At 49.8% G+C, this 18,451-nt stretch overlaps 1 protein-coding gene across 1 annotated transcript; it reads right to left on the bottom strand.

The window, feature by feature from the left end:
* Positions 1-13,436: 13,436 nt before the first annotated feature.
* On the bottom strand, positions 13,437-14,255 carry OLIG3 (oligodendrocyte transcription factor 3). Its single transcript, XM_036097852.2, has one exon. The coding sequence runs from the start codon at positions 14,253-14,255 to the stop codon at positions 13,437-13,439; it is 819 nt and encodes a 272-aa protein (XP_035953745.2).
* Positions 14,256-18,451: the final 4,196 nt, after the last annotated feature.

Genomic DNA, 18,451 nt, shown 5'->3' with positions numbered 1-18,451 from the left:
TCCAAAGCCTGGATTGCCTTTCTAATTCAATTCCTTTGCAAATTGTTCCTTACATACCTCTGATGTTCCAGATAGTATGTTGGGTCCTGCCTTATAGGGTTCACATCTCAGTGGGAGAGAGAGACAAGCAAATGGCTCCTGGCCGTGGGGGCTGTGAAGGGGAAGTGCACGGGAGGGGGACTACCACTGGCCCAGTCTTCCCCGGGAAGCAAGAATAAGCTGAGAAGTGAAGATTGGATAGGAAGAGGCTAGGTAATGGGGGACTAAAGCAGGAACAAGTGTTCTAGGCAATGGGGTTTGAAAGGCTTCCATTTCGATTTGAATCCATCTGCAAAATGTTCTTTTGGAATGAGCAGGAAGTTCCTTCTTGAGAAATAATTTACTACCTACAGTATAAGACACTGTATGGTCAGTAGGTAATGATGTAGAATTATAAAATATAGAATATAATCATGAGCGTTACCTCTGCACCTTTATCATTAAGAGGAAACTTGCTCCTAAGCCCGGACAAATATGGTACTAAGCTGTCTCCAATAGGGGACCAGGAAGCTGGAGAATTCCTGCCCGTGATTATTAACTTTGAGGTTGAGAAAACAGAGTAAAAAAATAAGATTATTATAATAACTCCAAGAGGTCTGCTTTTACACGTATCTCTTCTCCAACCCATACTCCACCACCTAAAGAAACAGGTGATAAAAATAGTGTACTAATATGAGCACTGAATTTTTAAAAATATCATTATTCCAGTTGACTCAGAATGTATTCAGTTTGGAATCAAATAAGACCATCCTATTAAAAATTTATTCTCCCTGGATTCACTTTACTATGTATTTAGACATACGGGGCGCCGACTGCCTCAGTCAGTAGGGCATGTGACTCTCGATCTCAGGGTTGTGAGTTTGAGCCCCACGTTGCATGTAGAGATTACTTAAAAATAAAATCGTAAAGGGACGCCTGGGTTGCTCAGTTGGTTGAGCATCCAACTCTTGATTTCAGCTCAGATCATGATCTTGGGATCATGAGATCGCAAGGCGTCTGCTTGAGATCTTCTTTATCCCTCTCCCTCTGCCCCTCCCCCTGCTTGTGCTATAAATAAATAAATAAGTAAATAAATAAATAAATAAAATCTTTTAAAAAATAAAATAATACTAAGTTATAGTAATAACAATGTAACTGGTAATGCATAGAAACAGACTAATATACCAATGGTATAGAATAGAGCGTTCAGAAACAGACCCATGAATACATAGAAACTTGATATAAGAGAAGAGCACCACCAGATATCAATAGGGGAAGGACAGATGTGTAGCATACAATGTAGAGAAAACTGGGGTACCATATATGGAAAAAAAACCCACGAAATCAAGGTATTAGTCTGGGAGAAGATAGTTTTTGTTTTTTGTTTTTTTTTTTTAAAGATTTTATTTATTTATTTGACAGAAAGACACAGCGAGAGAGGGAACACAAGCAGGGGGAGTAGGAGAGGGAGAAGCAGGCTTCCCGCTGAGCAGGGAGCCCGATGCGGGGCTCGATCCCAGGACCCTGGGATCATGACCTGAGCCGAAGGCAGACGCTTAACGACTGAGCCACCCAGGCGCCACGAAGATAGTTTTTATATCTAAAACTTTCAATATCTAAATTATACAAGAAATTCTTGGGGCGCCTGGGTGGCTCAGTCGTTAAGCGTCTGCCTTCGGCTCAGGTCATGATCCCAGGGTCCTGGGATCGAGCCCCGCATCGGGCTCCCTGCTCAGCGGGAAGCCTGCTTCTCCCTCTCCTACTCCCCCTGCTTGTGTTCCCTCTCTCGCTGTGTCTTTCTGTCAAATAAATAAATAAAATAAAATAAAAATAAAAAAAAAAATAAATAAATTATACAAGAAATTCTTGAAAAACAAAATATACTTTTCTTGATAGAAAAATGAATAAAAGATATTGGCTATATATCTTGGGACTATATATGTAATATATGTATATATATGCAATTCTTGAACAGATGCAAGAGGAGATATATATATATATATATATAATTATATATATAATATCTATTGCAGTATATGTGATATATGCCATGGGCACAGTATGGAGTACTCGGCAGAAGCCAAAAGCAAGAAACAGTACATACTTGCAACTACTAGATAAGTAAGTCTTAGAGACCTAATACACAGTACAATGATTATAGACAACAAAACTGTATTATGAACCTTAAATTTGCTAAGTGACTGATCTTAATTGTTTCCAACATTAGAAGAAATTGTAATTAGGTGAAGCGACAGAGGCATTAGCCAATGCTACAGAGCCAGTCATATTGCCATATAACTATTGAATCAATAGACTGTACACCTTAAGCTTACGCGTGATGTTGTATGTCAAATATATCTCACCTTCAAAGAGTGGGGAGCAAGATGGATGGATCTTAAAACATAAAGCTGAGTGAGAAGAGAAGAAACTGAAGGGCTACAATACAATCCATATGCAAATTAAAAATAGCTACACACAAAAGAAACACTGCTTATTTTACAAGGATTCCTACATTTGATACACATTCAAGATGCTATCACGTCTGTATGAGGGAGAGGAACAGACAGCAGCCTTGTCTTAATGACGGTAGTGTGCCAAATGCTGAAGAATGTACTCATCTCAGCCCTCCGTTGGTTGACAATCTCCACAAGTCTCTTGCATTTCTGCACGTCTTGTGATGCAACACGCTGACCCACTTTGTTCTAGACTGTCTATTCAGGAGCGTTTGTGTAGAGAACATCCTTAGAAGACAGAGATAGTATCTCTCCCCAGAGCAGAGGACAGGTCTGTTTGCTGCCCAGAACTATACACATAATAACACACTCCGAGACAAAAACTAGGCAGGTTTGCTTGAAGCCCATTATAGAAGATCAGGGATTTCTAAGCTCGAGGTTCCTCAGATGTAACACAATCCACTACATGGGCAGCACCTACGTCTGCATTGTTCTCATGGGAATTAGGGACTGTGGGACCAACGTGAACATTATATTCATGATACTTGCTATACGCTGAGAAATAAAATCCTTTGTTTTGGTCTCAGGCATCTTGTGTCTTCTGCCAGCATCCATGAAACTGTGATAGTCTATCTTAACAGTTTCAAATAAAGGAAAAATCTCAGAATTTGTGTTTCTAACAAGCTCCCAGGTGACAGTGATGTAGCTGGTCCTGGGATCCAATGCTGCTGACCAGGGAACACCACGGATCTAGATCATACCAGCTCTGTGACCCTAGGAGACTTACTTCCTGTGCCTCAGGTTCTATATCTGCAAATGTGGGAATAATAATCATATCACCTTCGTAGGTTTACATGAGAATTAAATGAGTTAATAGTGTTGATTATTTATAAACATGACTGGCACATATTAAGAACTTTGTGTTTGCTATAATTGCTAATATAAATATTTCCTTTACGTTGACACAAACCGGTAAAACATATTTGGCATCTACCACAATACCCCTGTCACCTAGACAGGCATGCTCATGATAATATTGCTTTTGAAAGTTAACACCATTTGAAAACCAGTGGTTCTGGAACAACCTTCCCTGGCGCTCATTTTTCTGTAACATAATACAGGCTGAGAGTAAAGATATTATAGGAGCATCAGTGCTTCCTAGAAGCCGCAGATTGCTGAAGGAGCAGGCAGATTGTGTGTGCAAGGACAGAATGAGAAGCCTAGGGGAGGGCAAACCTCATGCTCCCCTAAAGCAACGGAGTGGCAAGTTGAAGGGGACAAATGGAGTGGAGTGATGAATTGGAATGGAGAATAAAGTAGAGACTGGAAGCAGAGAGGAAGAAGGAAGCCGGAAGATGATGAGATGATTGAGAAGCAAGATAGAGGAAATGAGGAAGAAAGGAAAATCGAAGAGGAAGACAGAGGAAGAAGAGAAAATCACCCACGAATCTTTCCTCTCTTGGAAAGAAGCAAACACGTTCCTTTTTCTAGAGTAGTGTCTTAATGACCTAAAGCCTGTATGTGTGAGGATCAAAGTAATATGAGTCACTCTTGATACCATATTACCAGCAGAAATGTCTTCCATTTTTAAAAGCTGGCCACCATGCTTCCTACCTTACCTGCCCCACTGAAGAAATCCATTTCATCCCTGCTTGGCTGATTCTACATCCCATCTCTTACTTATGACTTTTTTCTTTCAAGCTTAAGGTGTAGAGAAACATCAATGTTTCATTGAACCAATTCAACAAACTCTAGAACATCCTTTTATACCACAAAAGTATATATTTTAGGTAAGTAACCTTCACATAAAATTTCAAAGGAAGTTAATTATAGAAGAAGAGTGGTCAAAGAAATAACCATGAGAAAAGCATCTCGCCCCTCACTGTCCCATTAGATGAGGTTTAGGGTTTATACAATGAAGCTCAAGGGAACACAACTAGAACAGAACACTCTCCTATCCGTCTCTACCTCCCTCCTCTCTGCCACTCTTTAGTTCAGTCAGCATCAGCCAGTTCAAGGACAAGTGAGTATTTGTGACTCAAGTTTAGTAAAACTGTTGTTCAAAAAAAAAAAAAAATGAGTTCTCTCTATTATTAATATGTTCCAAACAGTTTTTACTGTTAGTGTTTTCCTTCAAATTACAGTTCCTTTGTAAATTCTTTGTATTGAGACCTAATGTTTACTATGAAAAATACCGTGCATGTTTCTTCATATTTTGTATTTAAAAACTTGTCCATACCAATAATGATGAAAGTTCCTTGTCATAAGTCAATGTACTCTGTGGTCCTGAAGAGAGCAAAGGTCTCAGTTAAGAAGCCTTGAAAACAGCGCTCCACAGGTTAAGGAAATGCTAGGAAATCAAGTGCCTAAGGGTTAAAAAAAATTTCAAATTAAAATGCCCTTTGCGGAGGAGCATTAATCTCTGCAAAGGAGAAAAAGAGAAATTTACCCATCTCTACATTACATGGTCAGTCAGTGTAATATCTAAAGCTGTCCTTTATTCAGTCTTGGAGTCTAATTTATTCATTATATAATTCTAGTAATTGCTTCCTCTACTTCTAGTATTCCTCAGGACTATTTAGCAAGAGGAATGACTTCTCGTTTTCAGGTTTGTCTGTTACTTATACAGTACTGTGGGGAAGTCAGGATCAGGAGAACAATCGATGAGATGAGTAGACGTACAAAGATGGCCTTTTGTATGGGTTTTATTGAAAGGAAAAACACTATTTGGGCTATAGAGATCACTCTCTGTCACCCTGGATCTGGATCCCATTTCTCACATAATGGATGAACAGCCAGCCACATGGAAAACCAAAACAAAAGTTCCACATCGACTGGAGTCAAGCTGAGTTGAAATGATTAGTTTTTTCTTGAATCACTAGATTTTTACACTTTCCCAATGACAGAAAATGTGTGCTTGCCACAATTCTCTATGAAACACAATTATGGGCACAAACTGAATGCCAATCCCCTTTGAGCTAATCTTCCTCCTGCCCGTGCCGTACGTATATTGAGTACCTCACATACCACACACGGTCCAGTCAACTGGGCCAAGGAAGGCAGAGGTGGGCTTCCATCAACAAATGATCCTTAAGGGTCACTTCCTTACGAAGTGAACGTTCAGGTGGCAAATCCTGTGGCCTGACAGACTCTTTCTATTATCACCTAGTTCAGACAAAGAGCTCATTTTCAAAATAGGTCATGCCCACATCTTGATCACTTTCACAATCCATCTCTAGAGTGGCCACATCTCATTTTTCAGCAGGGTTTTATTTAAATGGACCCATAAAGGCCAAATGTACATCAAATTGAAACCAATACTCTCTCAATTGGTGTAGCAAATGTGTATGTGTATTTACTTCCTTAAAGAGACATGTTAAAAATCGAATTTTTCACCTTAACTATCTCTGATGCCAAATTAACTGGATGATTGTTCAGTTTTGCTTGGGCTCAAGTAGAGTTTTTAAACTTTTTTTTTTTATTTTAGAAACATACATACTTGCATGACTAATATATTCACCTTACAGATGTGAAGTCATGGAGAATAACAACCCAAATCTATCTCCTAAATATTTTGATTCTCTACTTTGTTCTTATTTGCTATGACACTCAAATTTGTCTTCTTAGGTTTAAATTATTAACAGAAAAACAATCGGAAAAGATGACCAAACCAAAATGTATTAAACGATGAAACAAACTGTAATTCGTGCAAAAAAAAAAAAAAAAGATTAGACAAAAGAAGTATAGTCAGAGTCTCAAAAAAGAGAAAGAAGTGAAACACGGGAGTATAAGGGGACAGGAAAGTCATACAAGCTCTTTTTTAACTTTTGTCCAGGAACCCCTGGCCTCAAGCTTTAAAGATTACCGGAAGCCCCAAAGCGCTCCCTCCCGTCTTCTCTGAGGATCCAGCAAAGATGCAACAATTGTAGGCTGAATCTTTGTGTTCTAGGTAGGATTATTTATCAGGGATTTTGTTTTGTCTGGGTTTTCAATGGCTCAGCCCAGCTGTACATTTGGGGACAGAGCACAGCTTCAATCAACAGAGGGTTTGTAGCAATCCTTTGGGAAGCTTCCCTCCCCCTGCAGGGATGGAGTAATTAACAGACCATTAAGTCAATTCTGCTTTATTGAGGAGGACACTGTACAGGTCATTTCTTTGAAAACTTTTGTTCTTGAAGGAAATTACAGGATTGTTTTATGTTTAGAACACAGCCTGGTGAACTCCGGAGTTGAGAGGCAAGCTTCTGTAGCTCAGGGACCCACGGAGACAGGAAGATAATGACTCTAATCCCATTAAAAAAAGATTTCTCCCAACCTTCCCCGCCACCCCACTTTTACTTTTTCTTTTAAAAACCGGTTAAAAGAAAAACGATTTGCTCATTTGGTAATAACTAATGGAGACGTGAATTACGGAGATGCCCCAGACTGAAGTTTATCTCGGTGTCAATAAATCTCTAAACCACCGCGATGAAAATCAGTACTGCCACCGTTGCTTCTTTTTATTTCCATATTAATCAAAGGCATCTGCTCCTGTCCTTTCTATCTGGGAGAGGGCATGGGCAGCGAGTATTCTAGCATCTGAAAAGGCCTCTGGGAGGACGTTGTTCGCAGCACTTGCGTTTTGTGAGGCCAAAGGAGTTTTTACCACCGGACTTAGGTGACCTGTGTTTCCCCCCTCGGTTCTGAGGGCCTTTAAGGGGGAGGGGGGCATTGCTTATACATTTGAATGTGGTACTTCCCTTGCTGTTGTGCTCAACGTTTTTCTTGGGTGCCCCTGACAGTGTGCACATCGACAGCACCCAGAAAGTGTTCAATGCTGAAGCGGAGGAAACTCCAAAAGAAGTAACGAGGCGGGGGTGCGCCAGAGTGCCAAATGTTTACATTTGGATTCAAAAGATGTTGTGAATTTCCTCGTCCTTTCCCGGAGCAGCCCAGTGGGGTGGGCGTGGAGGGGCAGTTGAACAACCGGGAGGAACAGAGTCTTTCTTGAATGTGCTTGCTCCAACCTCTATTTTCCTCGCACGCAGTTAAGGATTCTGCCTGTGGCAGGAATGCTTTCTCTGCAAGGCCGCCCTGCAGTGTGCGGAGAGGGGCCCCTCTCACAACGCGGCTTCTGGAGTTTTCCAGGCCCAAGGGAGATGAAGAGTGCTTGAGAGGATGTATCTGGCACGTAAACTGTGGCGCCCCAGATCAGATCAGACCCCTGCTCTTGCACTCTCCGAGCAGTTGATAGCAGACTGCGAGGGAAAGACAGTCCCCGATCAAGTTAGGGCCGGACGAAACCCCAAAACTTTCGGGAGCAGCTACCTCAACTGACTTCCCAGAGCCACAGGCCCTGTCCCTTCCCTGTCCTCCTGGGGAGCAAGTGACCCAACCACTCTGCATCCACCCGAACCCCAGGACACCGCAGCAACATCCAGGCCCGAGCTTTGAGCGCCCACGTCTGCGTCCCCCCACCCCCTTTGCTGGAGCTTCAGCCCAGCAGCCCCAGCTCCCCAGGGCCCACTCCCGGGCGGGCGTGTCGAACTTTCTTTCCCGAGCGCTGGTTGCGGGGACAGAGTTCACACTTTGGTGCAGGAGCCGGGGCCAGGGCGGGAGCTTGGATCAGAAGCAGAGGCTCTGTGCCGGGGGCTGTGGCCCGGGTCCGCCGCGGAGAGCGGGGCGGCCGCTGCTCGGTGAGGTCCCCAGCGAAGAAAGGTGGCTGGTGAAAGCGCAGCAGCCGGGGCCACCCGGGCAGACCCGCACCCTATCTCCTTAGCAAACTTTACAAACGGTCGGCGCAGGGCTGGGCTTGGGGCGCAGGGAACAGAGAGGAAGCGCGCCTGCAGCTCTGCGTCCCGGTTCGGATTTGTTTGCTGTTATTGTTACTGGTTTTCCTCCCTCCGGGTTTCCCCAAATGCTTAGGTATTTCGAGACTCCGGCGAGTGTCGGCGCAGTCTGGGTTGGGCCTAACTCCGTGATGTCCCTCCCGGGTTTATCTTTTGTTACCTGCGCCCCCGCCTCTCCGGGCCTGCCGGCCGGACGGCAGAGAGTCGGAGGTCGGGGCGCGGGGACTGTCAGTTCCCACGAGACGCAGCTCCAACCTGGGGACCCCCAGCTCGCGCGGAGCTGGAGTCTCGGCGCCGACCCCCTCGGCGTCAGGCCCCAGAACCGACGCAAAGTTCGGGGCCAGGTTCTGCAGCGCGGGATCCGGCGGCTAGCGGGGCTCCCGGCTCCCCGCCGGCAGGTGCTGGAGCGCGGAGGGCGGGGCCACGCACCCAGCGGGTGGGCGCGCAGCAGGCGTCTTGCTGGGAGCGGGTCCCGAGGTTCCCGCTGCTCTCGTGCGCTTCCCTGCCGCGTCCCGCGCACCCACCCTCTCCCGCCCTCTCGCAGCCCCGCGACCCGGGCGTCCCAGGGACGGGTTCAGTGAAAACAGACACTCAACTAAAAAGCGGTCCCGCAGACCTGAACCTTCGGGTTTGGGCTCCTCCCGGCTACTTGTAAGGGAAATGGGTACATGAGAGGCTCAGAAACTGCGAGGTGGAGAGGGGGATACGCATTCCCCTGCGAGTTTGCCGAGAGACAGGCGGAAGATGAGGGTGCGTCCCGTTCCACCAGGGGTGCCCCTTTGGCCCATTTCTCTCCGAGGACACTTCCAGCGCCCTTCTGCCGCGCCTCCTCCTCCAGCGGCGCTTCCTAAGCCGGAGGGGCCTAGGCCGCGCCGGGCTGCGCTAGCCGGGAGCCGCCCACACCCCGAGCGGCCTGGGTGGGCGCCGAGCCCCGACGTCCCCTCCTCACTACTCCCCTTTGCTGCTTCGGCCAGGAGCCCGCGGTCGTGGGGTGGCCACGGGCCTTGGGACGCGGAGGGTCCCGGGGGAGAGGTGCCGGGACCCGGACGCTGCGAGCCAGGGACTAACTCCCGCAGCCCCGTGGGCCCCGCAGGAGTCGGGAGGGGTGAGGCTGAGCTTCCGCGGGGCGCCTTCGGAGTCGCCGCGGTTCTCGGCGCCCGGGCCCCGACGCCTGTCCCTAGCGCCCCAGGGCGGCAGAGAGGCGGGAGCGAGCGGCAGGGAGAGGTAGGAGTGTACCCGCCAGGGCGCGGAGGGTTGGGAGCCCACCCTTCCGACGGGCGGCGGGAGGAGGAGAGTGGGGCCCGAAGTCCCCAGAAGGGACCTGAAAAGGGCAGTTAAATCTTCTTGTCTGAGCGAGATGCTCAGAGAATCTGGGCTTTTGCAATTTCTGGTAAGGGTACCAGTGGAGGCGACGAAACTTGGCTTGACCCAGCTGCTTGGAAAAAAAAAAAAGTTTGAGGAGACACAAGTCCTCCTCCTGTAAGAGTTAGGAAACCTTGGACATCGTGGGCCCCTCAGGCCGCCGCTCCCAACCCTTTCTCGAGATAGAAACCCAAGGTCCCAGAACCTCGCGGAGGGAGAGGAGTTCTTATGTGCGCAGCCAAAGCCGGCTCGCTTTCCCTTTCTAAATGTGACTTTCTCCCGCCCTTAAAATTCAGTCACCTGCTTAAAGCACCTCGAGGCTTCTAGTGCGAGCCTTCTCAAGATATCTCCGCCCACGAGGATTTCGCTGTTCTCTTAATTGTAAAGCAACGTTTATTCTGGAATGAAGGAATCCTCACTGTGTTTCTAGATTGAATTAAAAACTGCCATAAACTTGAGAACTTTCGAGAAAGTGGCAAATTTACAAGGAAGCAATTTCGGCCAAGCACCATTCTCACCTTCGCGGTCATACACTTTTGTTACGGGCGTCAGTAATTCGAGTATTTAACGGGAATTGCAAGTAAGGGTAGCTCGGAAAGTCACATCCCCAAGAGGACCAGCCCTCACCGGGACAAGAACCTTCCCTGGAGGCCAGTGGCTAATGTTTCCTCTCAATAGATCAAGAAACTCCAAGCAACCGGGTTCCAAATAATTTTTCTGCTTGAGTTCCTGTCCTGTTCTTAAAGGAATCCTTTCTCCCAGTCTCCCTAGCCCAAGGCAGTTTTTGTAACCCAGAGAAGAGCTCAGTCTGCCTAGGGCAACTCCCCAACGCTGGAATCAATGTCTCTTTTCTGCTTCAGTTGGATAATTCAGGATAGAATTTCCTGGGCCGAAGGTTCCTTTGGGTGCAGTTTCCCAGGAAAATGGACCTCAGAGCTCTTAAATTTGACCACAGCTGGGATTCATCACAGCAGCACAACCTCAAAATTCACCTTTCCCCTGGTGTAAGGAGTGTGGCTTTACTCCTTTCCAGCACCCAATTTAAGCTTCAGCTCTAGAGAAGGGGTGAAGCCCACCACTAAGCCTGTGGTCAGGGCTCCAGTCTTTCCCCAAGACCAGGCCTTTGGAAACAGGATCCAAAGTAGCAAGTAGCTCAGGGGAAAGTCGTTTCCCTGATTGATGAAACTTCTCCCTCCCCTCCCCTTTTTAAATAATAAACTCACCGGGAAAGGCTGGAGGGCTGCCTTGTGTTGGTTTCAAATAAATCCTCTACAGCTCTTTCCTCACCCAGAGAAATGAATCACCCTTGGGAAACAGACGATTATTCCCCCATTTGTCTGCTGAAAACCGGGGGAAATAAGCACCCTCCACTGTAGACCCTCACTTTGGTCTTTCTCCCTGGCAGTAGGAGAGCTTGAGGGGAGCTTGAGGGGGTGGGGGAGATGGAGGAGGATGAGTTAAATAGAACCAGGACCCACTGAGATGCCCTCCCAAGGGCAAGTGGTGGGGAGCCCGGGGAGGAAAGGGTAGATAATTCCTAGATGTGCTATCCATGCTGGATCCTGGAGAGAGACAGCTCTCTCGCTCTGCAGTGGAAACCACAGGCTTCCTCTTCTTGAAGAGGAGTTTAAGCCTCAACCAACTGATGGTGAAGTTACATCTAATCCAGAGGCCAATTCCAGGGTGGTATATTTCAATCAGATTTCCATTTTTCTTAGTAAGAAATACAGGCTTGTGCTGTTGGGGTTATCGTCACTAGGATGTGATTTCTTGTCCTGTGTGAACAAATAAACAAAACCTTCCTGCTGGGTCACTTTTGCGCATACAAAGTATATGGAACTGTTATGGAACTGGGGGTGAGGGATGAAGAGAGAAAAGTAATTGATTAAAAGGACCCCTGTTTTAGCCATCATTTATGTAGCAGATGCCCAATATATTCCGCTTATCAGACTTGCAATCTAAGGTAGGAAAGAAGGGAGAATTCCTGCTGTAAGTCTTTGAGATGCTGGGACTTAGGAGGTGGTTGGCCTCATCCAAGCTCACCTTGCAAAGCAGAGTGGACTTCCCTTTCTCTGTGGGTCACACTGCCAATGGGGCATCAGAAGAGTGGGTATTTGATTATTTTCTAGGACCCCTCTTTGTTGACTTTAAAAATATATACTGGATTTTAACCCGTTTATTCTTTTTTTAAAGGCCACATGGTCAATTTAAAGTGAAAAGAAGTTAACTTACTGCTTCATTCCTGTCTGTTGTCAACCCAGCTGGTGCAGCCACCACTCTGCCTCTCATTTCCTGTCACTTTGGGTTTTCAGATTACTTTTTAAAAATCTCAGTTGCTGAGTTTATGAGCGTCTGGTGACTGCCTAGAAATAAGGAGCTCAAATATCACAAGACTACCAATGTGGACAATGCCCCCATTTGAAAGACATCTGGTTGTAATAATTAACACCAATTTATCTGACCTTTTTACCTGTGAATGACCAGAGAAAACTCTTTGTGTCCGCCCACCCATCCAAATCTCTCACTCACTGCCAGATACACCTTACTGGGTCCGTGCATTTTTTACCCACTCCCCCCATCTTCAAAAATTTTAGGCAAAGGCAAAGCCAGGATTTAAAGGTTCTTTTTTATTTGAAATCTCATCCAGAAACACTGGTTATTAATAAATATATCATAGTTATCAAGAATATATAAAAAATAAAGACAGGTATTGTCTTTGAGGCCCTAACAAAATATTTCAAGCAAATGTTCAGGAAAATAAAAACAGCACCCCTCCCCAAACCACGATAACTTTTCAAAGCTGATGATAGAGAGAGCCGACCCCGCATGCAGAATCACTGAGCAAGTGGGGGATGGGGCAAGCTAGTAGAGGGAGCCCAAGCTCTGGCCATAGCTGGCCCCTAGAACAGCCTAGGGATGGAGTTTGGGAATGGAGTTCGAGGGGGTGGTGGTGTGGGGGGAAGAAGCGCTTGTGCGTGAGTTTGGGTCTTTGCACTCTGCCCCCCTTTTTTCATTTCAAACAACCACAAGCAGATATATGGATACTTCAGAGAATTCACTAATAAATCCTTGTTACAAGGAAAATGGCATCAAGGCCTGCACAACATGTTTATATAAGATTCATTTAGAAGCGTGCATGCATTCTTTTGACCTACACTGCGTCTTAAGGAAAACCCACATTAAGAGATGTCATGCCCTGGACCGGAGTTGAGATTCAAAACTTGGGTCTTGATCAATCTCTCTCTCTCTTCTCTCTCTCTCTCTCTCTCTCTCATTGTCTCTAGAAAAACAGCTGTGGAGAGGATAGTGACAATCGTAACTGTATCTATCTCAAAGGAAATATTTACATTTGTTTTTGCAAAAAAGGAATGTTGTCTTTTCCAAGGTGAGAACGCAGAGCCAGAGAAAGCCAACTCTAAAGTCCCTTCGCAAGTTTTTAACCACACCGATCCCGTCTTTATACAACAAATGCAGTTTTGACAAGAGCATATGTAAGTGAGAAATACTGGCGCGGCATGGGGAAAAGAAGCATGCATGCAAAACACACGACGTCTGGTTCGAGTCGTTACCACCTAGAAATTGCAGTTTGGTTTTGGTCCTTTCCCTCCGGGGGTCTAGAAGGGTCTGAGATCTCTCACGCGGCGTGGGAGGCCGCAGGACCCCGCGCTCACCCTCCCGCCGGCCGAGTGCTCAGCCACCCTCTCCCCTCCTGGCCCAGCACCGTGGTCCCTCCCGCCTCTCTCCCCTCATCCTCGGCAGCCGGGCCGTGCGCTGCTCACTTGAGCAAGTCCTTGGACTCGGCCGACAGCCGAGCCATGTTGGCGGTGGAGAGAGCGGAAAGGTGCGGCGGCGGCTGCATCTGGCAGATGGTGCACGGGCAGGGCAGCCCGGCCCAGTGCTGGAAGCCGCTGCCCAGCTGCAGCGCCGGCGGCGTGGAGGGCGCCTTGAGCAGCGAGTGCGGAGGTCGAATAGTGCCGATGGCCGGCAGCGAGGCGGCGGACAGCGGGGACGAGGCGTTGCCGGACGAGAGCGCGCCGCCCAGGATGGGGTGCACCGGGTGCACGGCGTTGGCGGCGTGTGCTGGGTGGCCGGCGGAGTGGCCCACGGTCCCGCAGTGGAAGGCAGAGTGGTGGCCCCCGTAGATCTCGCCGACCAACCTCTTCATCTCCTCCAGGGAGCTGGTGAGCATGAGGATGTAGTTTCTGGCCAGCAGGAGAGTGGCGATCTTGGAGAGCTTGCGCACCGAGGGCCCGTGCGCGTAGGGCATGACCTCGCGCAGCCCGTCCATGGCTAGGTTTAGGTCGTGCATCCGCTTGCGCTCGCGGCCGTTGATCTTCAGCCGTAACTGCTGTAGGTCCTGCTCCGACAGCTGCTTCTTGATTTTGTACTTGCTGCTCTCGCCCGTGGCCTTGGCACCAGCCCGCGACAGGCTTTCCCCGGGCATCTTCTGCACCATGTCGCCCTGCGTGGAGGAGACCGAGTTGAGACGGCTCTCCTGGTGGTGGTGGTGACGGTGGTGGTGTTCCCTCAGATACATCTCATCCATGTCCGGCGATGAAGCTCTGCTGGAGACAGAGCTCGAATCAGAATTCATTTTATTACAGGGGATGCGGCCCTACCGTGGGGAGGCTTTAGGTGGGAAATTAAAGAAAATCTTGAATTTAAAAAAATCTGCGCAGCCCAGCGACCCACTTCTCAGCGGCAAGACGTGAGAAGAAAAGCTGAGGCACTGCCTATCCCCGCCTTTCTCCCTCCCCACTCCCTTCTCTCTGGTTCGGCTGTTTCCTGGACAGCGGGTTGGTGTATGCTTGGACTAACCTCACGCTGAAAAAGAGGGGCTTTTATAGAGCTGCGCCGGAGAAAAGAGACAAAAGGAACCCTCCTATCTATCCTGGGCTGGTTAGGATGACGTGCCATCATTCAGGGCGGTGCGCTTTGCTGTCCCATTTAGCAAGGATTCCTATTCATATTCATTGTGGGGCCGCCCTGGGACACCTCTGCTCAGAACCGCTAGGAGCCCCAAGGCACAAAACCCTCTGATTGACACACTCACCGCTCCAGCTCGCTCCTTCCTGATTTTTTTTTTTTAACTTTACTCCCCCTCCCCCCCCAATTTCCCTAACCAAATCACACCTAAGGAACCGACGGACCGGAAGGAAAAGGGGCCGGGCAGTTGTCGGAGATTCCTCTGGGTTTGGAGAGAGGAATTGAAACCTTCTCTTTTCTTTGTAGCAACTCCCAAGTTTTGGGAAATGTGGGCAAAAGAAGTCCTATGGAACTGTTTCAAGGATAGAGATGCGGTTAGAGGGCAGGTTCCGCGCGCGCCGGGCGTGGGAGGGAGAGGGGGACTGCGTGTGAATGGGCACTGTCTGAACTGGTTTGTATTGGGTTTCTTTTCCTAAACCCTGACATTGTGTTCATTTTGTTCATTAGGCCCTTCTAGTGTGGTTTCAATTTGATGTCCGTATCTGGTGAAGGCTTTGCCTCTGACACAGTTGTGGGGATGGGTCTCTTGTTTTTGTTTCTGCTTTTTTGTTTGTTTGCTTCTTTGTTTTTGGTCCTCTCGTTTAAATAAATAGATTACTGAAAGAATTTGCTTTGCACAGTTCTCTAACTTCTTAGACCTGGATCTGAGGGGGAAAAAAACAGAGCAAAACCAAAAAAAATCCAACCCTGGCGATCCGAGAAGAGCAACTTGAGAAGGGGAGGAGAGGAAAGGGAACCGAGGGTGCAGGGAGAGATTGGAAAGGTTCCCAAGAACTCCAGAGAGATTGCTCCTGCTGGGGCTACCCCGCAGCCCCCAGACCCGGGCTCTCACAAAGGCTCTGGGGCGGTCCCTGCCGCTAGCCTCGGGCCACTGTGCTGGCGCACGGGGGGAGCATCTGCAGCTCGGCGCCACTGGGGGCGGGTGGGTCCACCGGGTGGGGCTGTCCCACTTGGGCGGGCCGGGGAAAGCGGACGCTCAGGGTCGAATAAGAAACACGTGTGTGCGTGTGTGTGTATGTGTGTGTGTGTGTGTGTTTCGCAGCGAAAAGATCTGGAAAGCCCCTTAGGCGTGTGCGCGTGGGCCCTGCGGTCAAGTGCACCGTGGATTCTGGGGATAAAGGAGGCCTGGAGTTTGGAACCTTCGGTTCCAGTGCGGCGGAGGTCGGCGCGGATCTTTCTTCCCCCTTGCTGTGTTTTTGTCAATCGGGACTAACTAAGCAGTGTGAGGGGCGGGAAAGCAGAAACCCCCGGGAGCCCCTGGGCGGTCTCTAGAAGAGCCTGGGCACCGCCAAGATCTGGGCTCGGAGGAAGCAGAGGCTGATGCTAGGTTGTGGCTAAATGGAAGGAAAGTGCGAAACCGAAGCAATCCCGGAATCTGGGTCACTTAGGGCCTCGGACTGCGCGGCAGTCAGTACACATTTCTAAGACTCGAGGTAGAGGAGGCCTCACTTTCCATCGACACAAATGGAGGGATCTGCAGAAGAGGGTTGTATGCCCAGGCCCGGAGTCCGCACGCTCCGCGAGCCTGTGCCTCTTTGACAGTCTCCCCTCGAAAGCTGCGCTGGCAATACCAGTCGGATGGGGAGACGCAACATTGGAACGGATGCTTTTCTACACGGAACTTTGCTTCTCTGTAGGAAAAGAAAATGGCCAAGAGTCCCTCCTCAAGGCCAGGACCTTGGTGCCCTTGAAGATTGGACCCAAGCCTCCTATCCTCTTACCGCTTCCACCTCCGGAGAAGGAGAATTGATCAAAACGAAGAATCCAAGAGATTCGATTAGATGTGGAAAGATTGATGTCCAAACGCGCGTCTAATATCCAAGCCAAAGAAATGTTTCTTAATTCGCCAGACGCATCCATTTGAGCTCAGACAGCGACAAACCCCGAACTACATATGAGAAAAAGGGTTCCAGAACATCTGCATAGATTCGGACACAGTCCCAGGTGATGGAGGGAGGCTGGGTGGAGAGGCGTGGTCCAGACTACCGCCCTCTGCGCTTCTCTGCTGATCCCACCGGGCGACGGGGGAGCCCTGGGAGCGCTACACTGGAGGACAAGCGGTTTCCCACCCTTTGGGGCCAGTGCACAGGCCCGGCCTCCGCCGTCCTCCTGTACCACCTTCCTGACCCTTGGGCATCGATTTCGTTCTCTCTCATGCCCAAACTGAGAATGCTGTACCTCCGTTTTGATTTTGGGAAGTAGCAAAGTCTAGTTTGAGCGAAGGATTGCAAAGGAAGTAGAAAAAAAATCAAGCTGCTAAAAGGTATTTTACCTTTTAAAAAAATCCCAATGTTCTCAGTGGACAATATGAAATAAGGTGTAAAATTTTCTCAAATTAATAGAGAAGGTGGCAGGGGAAAAAATAGGGAAGCAGTCCTTGGAATGCAAGCTGAACAGCTCACTTTCGGGGCTGGAAAGACAAAGCCCAGGGTTCTGGGAGTCCGAACCAGAAGCCGCTCTCCTCGGCACCGCCTTTCCACCGAGTGGGGGACGCAGGCCGCTGTGACCAGCTCCGGGGGGGGGGGCGCGTTAGGCGGGGAAGGGGTGCCGGGCCTCTGCCAACATGGCCCAGACCCTCTCCACCCTTAACGGATTTTTAGCTCAGGTAAAGTGAAGGTAGATCTGCTCGACGTGGCACATCTGCCGTGTCCAGGCCAAGGGCCCTCGGTCATAGCCCAGGACGCGGCGCGCCCTCTCCTCCCTACTTTTCTGATAGACCTCTACATGTGAGTGTGAGGTGGTCCAAGATCCAGGGCCCAAGTCAGGCAAGCGCTTCTGGTGAGGCCTTCCAGGGGCCCAGACTCTCCTAAGAGGCTTGTTCCCCATTCCCTACCTCTTGGAGGGATCAACAGCGAGAGGAGGGAGAAGGAGTAAAGGAGCCACAACTTTGCTCTCCAGAAAATGGGTTGATACTGAACGCGGCCCAAGAGACAGAGGCGCCCCACCAGGCTGTGCGGGCGCTGCTCCCCCGCGCTTGCCTAGCAGAGTCGATTTGGACGCAGGGGTCCCCGACAAATGCCGCTCAGCCCCGAGCAGGAGCAGGCAGGGAGCTCAGAAGAGCGAGCTGCCCGAGGTCCTTCGAAAAGCTGTTTCTGCCGTCGCCCACACCCAGCGTCAGCAAAGGGGAAAAGTAAGGGAGCCGGCGCCGGGCCGAGGCTGCAGCAGCCCAGAGGGGGCCGCGGCAGCCCCGAGAGGCCTCCGCCGGAGACGCACCGTGACCTTGGCCCTGGCCAGGGGCCCATTCAGAGGGCTTCAGACGAGCAAGGAGCGGGAGCGAGCGACCCGGCGGCGGCGCGGGGCCGCGCTCTCCCGGGCCACACCCCGCGTCCTCGCAGCTGGCGGGCGCAGGGGGGCGGCGCGGAGGCGGGGGTCGTTCCCCCGCAACAGGTGCGTCCCAAGGCCCGCCGGCCGCTTCCCGCCACTCGGTCTTGCTCTGGGCAGAGCCTGGGAGTTTCTCAGGCTTTGTACTACCCGGGCCAGCGGCGGGTGGGCGCGGGGACCCGGTTAGAGAGCCGCGCAGCCTTCCCGGGGCGCCCCGGGCGCACGGCCTCGACACTGCAGCCCCAGCTGCCGAGGACCGCGCGCTGCAGAGGCTTCCCGGCTCTTCCTGTCCGCCAGCCCCCAACCCAGACCTCGCGGGGAGCAGCTCTTACCCTAAGCCCGGTGCGTGCGGCTCGGCGCCGGCGCCCACCGCTCCGCAGCTCCAGCCACCGAGCTCGTCTCCGGAAGCTGCCCGCTCTGCCCGAGGCCGCGGCGATCTGGGCTCAGGAGGGAACAACCCTCCACCCCCTCGTCAGAGTCCGG

The sequence above is a fragment of the Halichoerus grypus genome, chromosome 9 (genome assembly GCF_964656455.1).
Source record: "Halichoerus grypus chromosome 9, mHalGry1.hap1.1, whole genome shotgun sequence".
In the NCBI taxonomy this organism is placed as follows: Eukaryota; Metazoa; Chordata; class Mammalia; order Carnivora; family Phocidae; genus Halichoerus; species Halichoerus grypus.
Note: the sequence above shows the minus strand (reverse complement) of the source record. Positions and strands in the feature narration are given on the sequence as shown.

Excerpts from the sequence above, each read along its gene's own strand:
- OLIG3 (XM_036097852.2), bottom strand. The coding sequence starts at position 14,255 with ATGAATTCTGATTCGAGCTCTGTCTCCAGCAGAGCTTCATCGCCGGAC.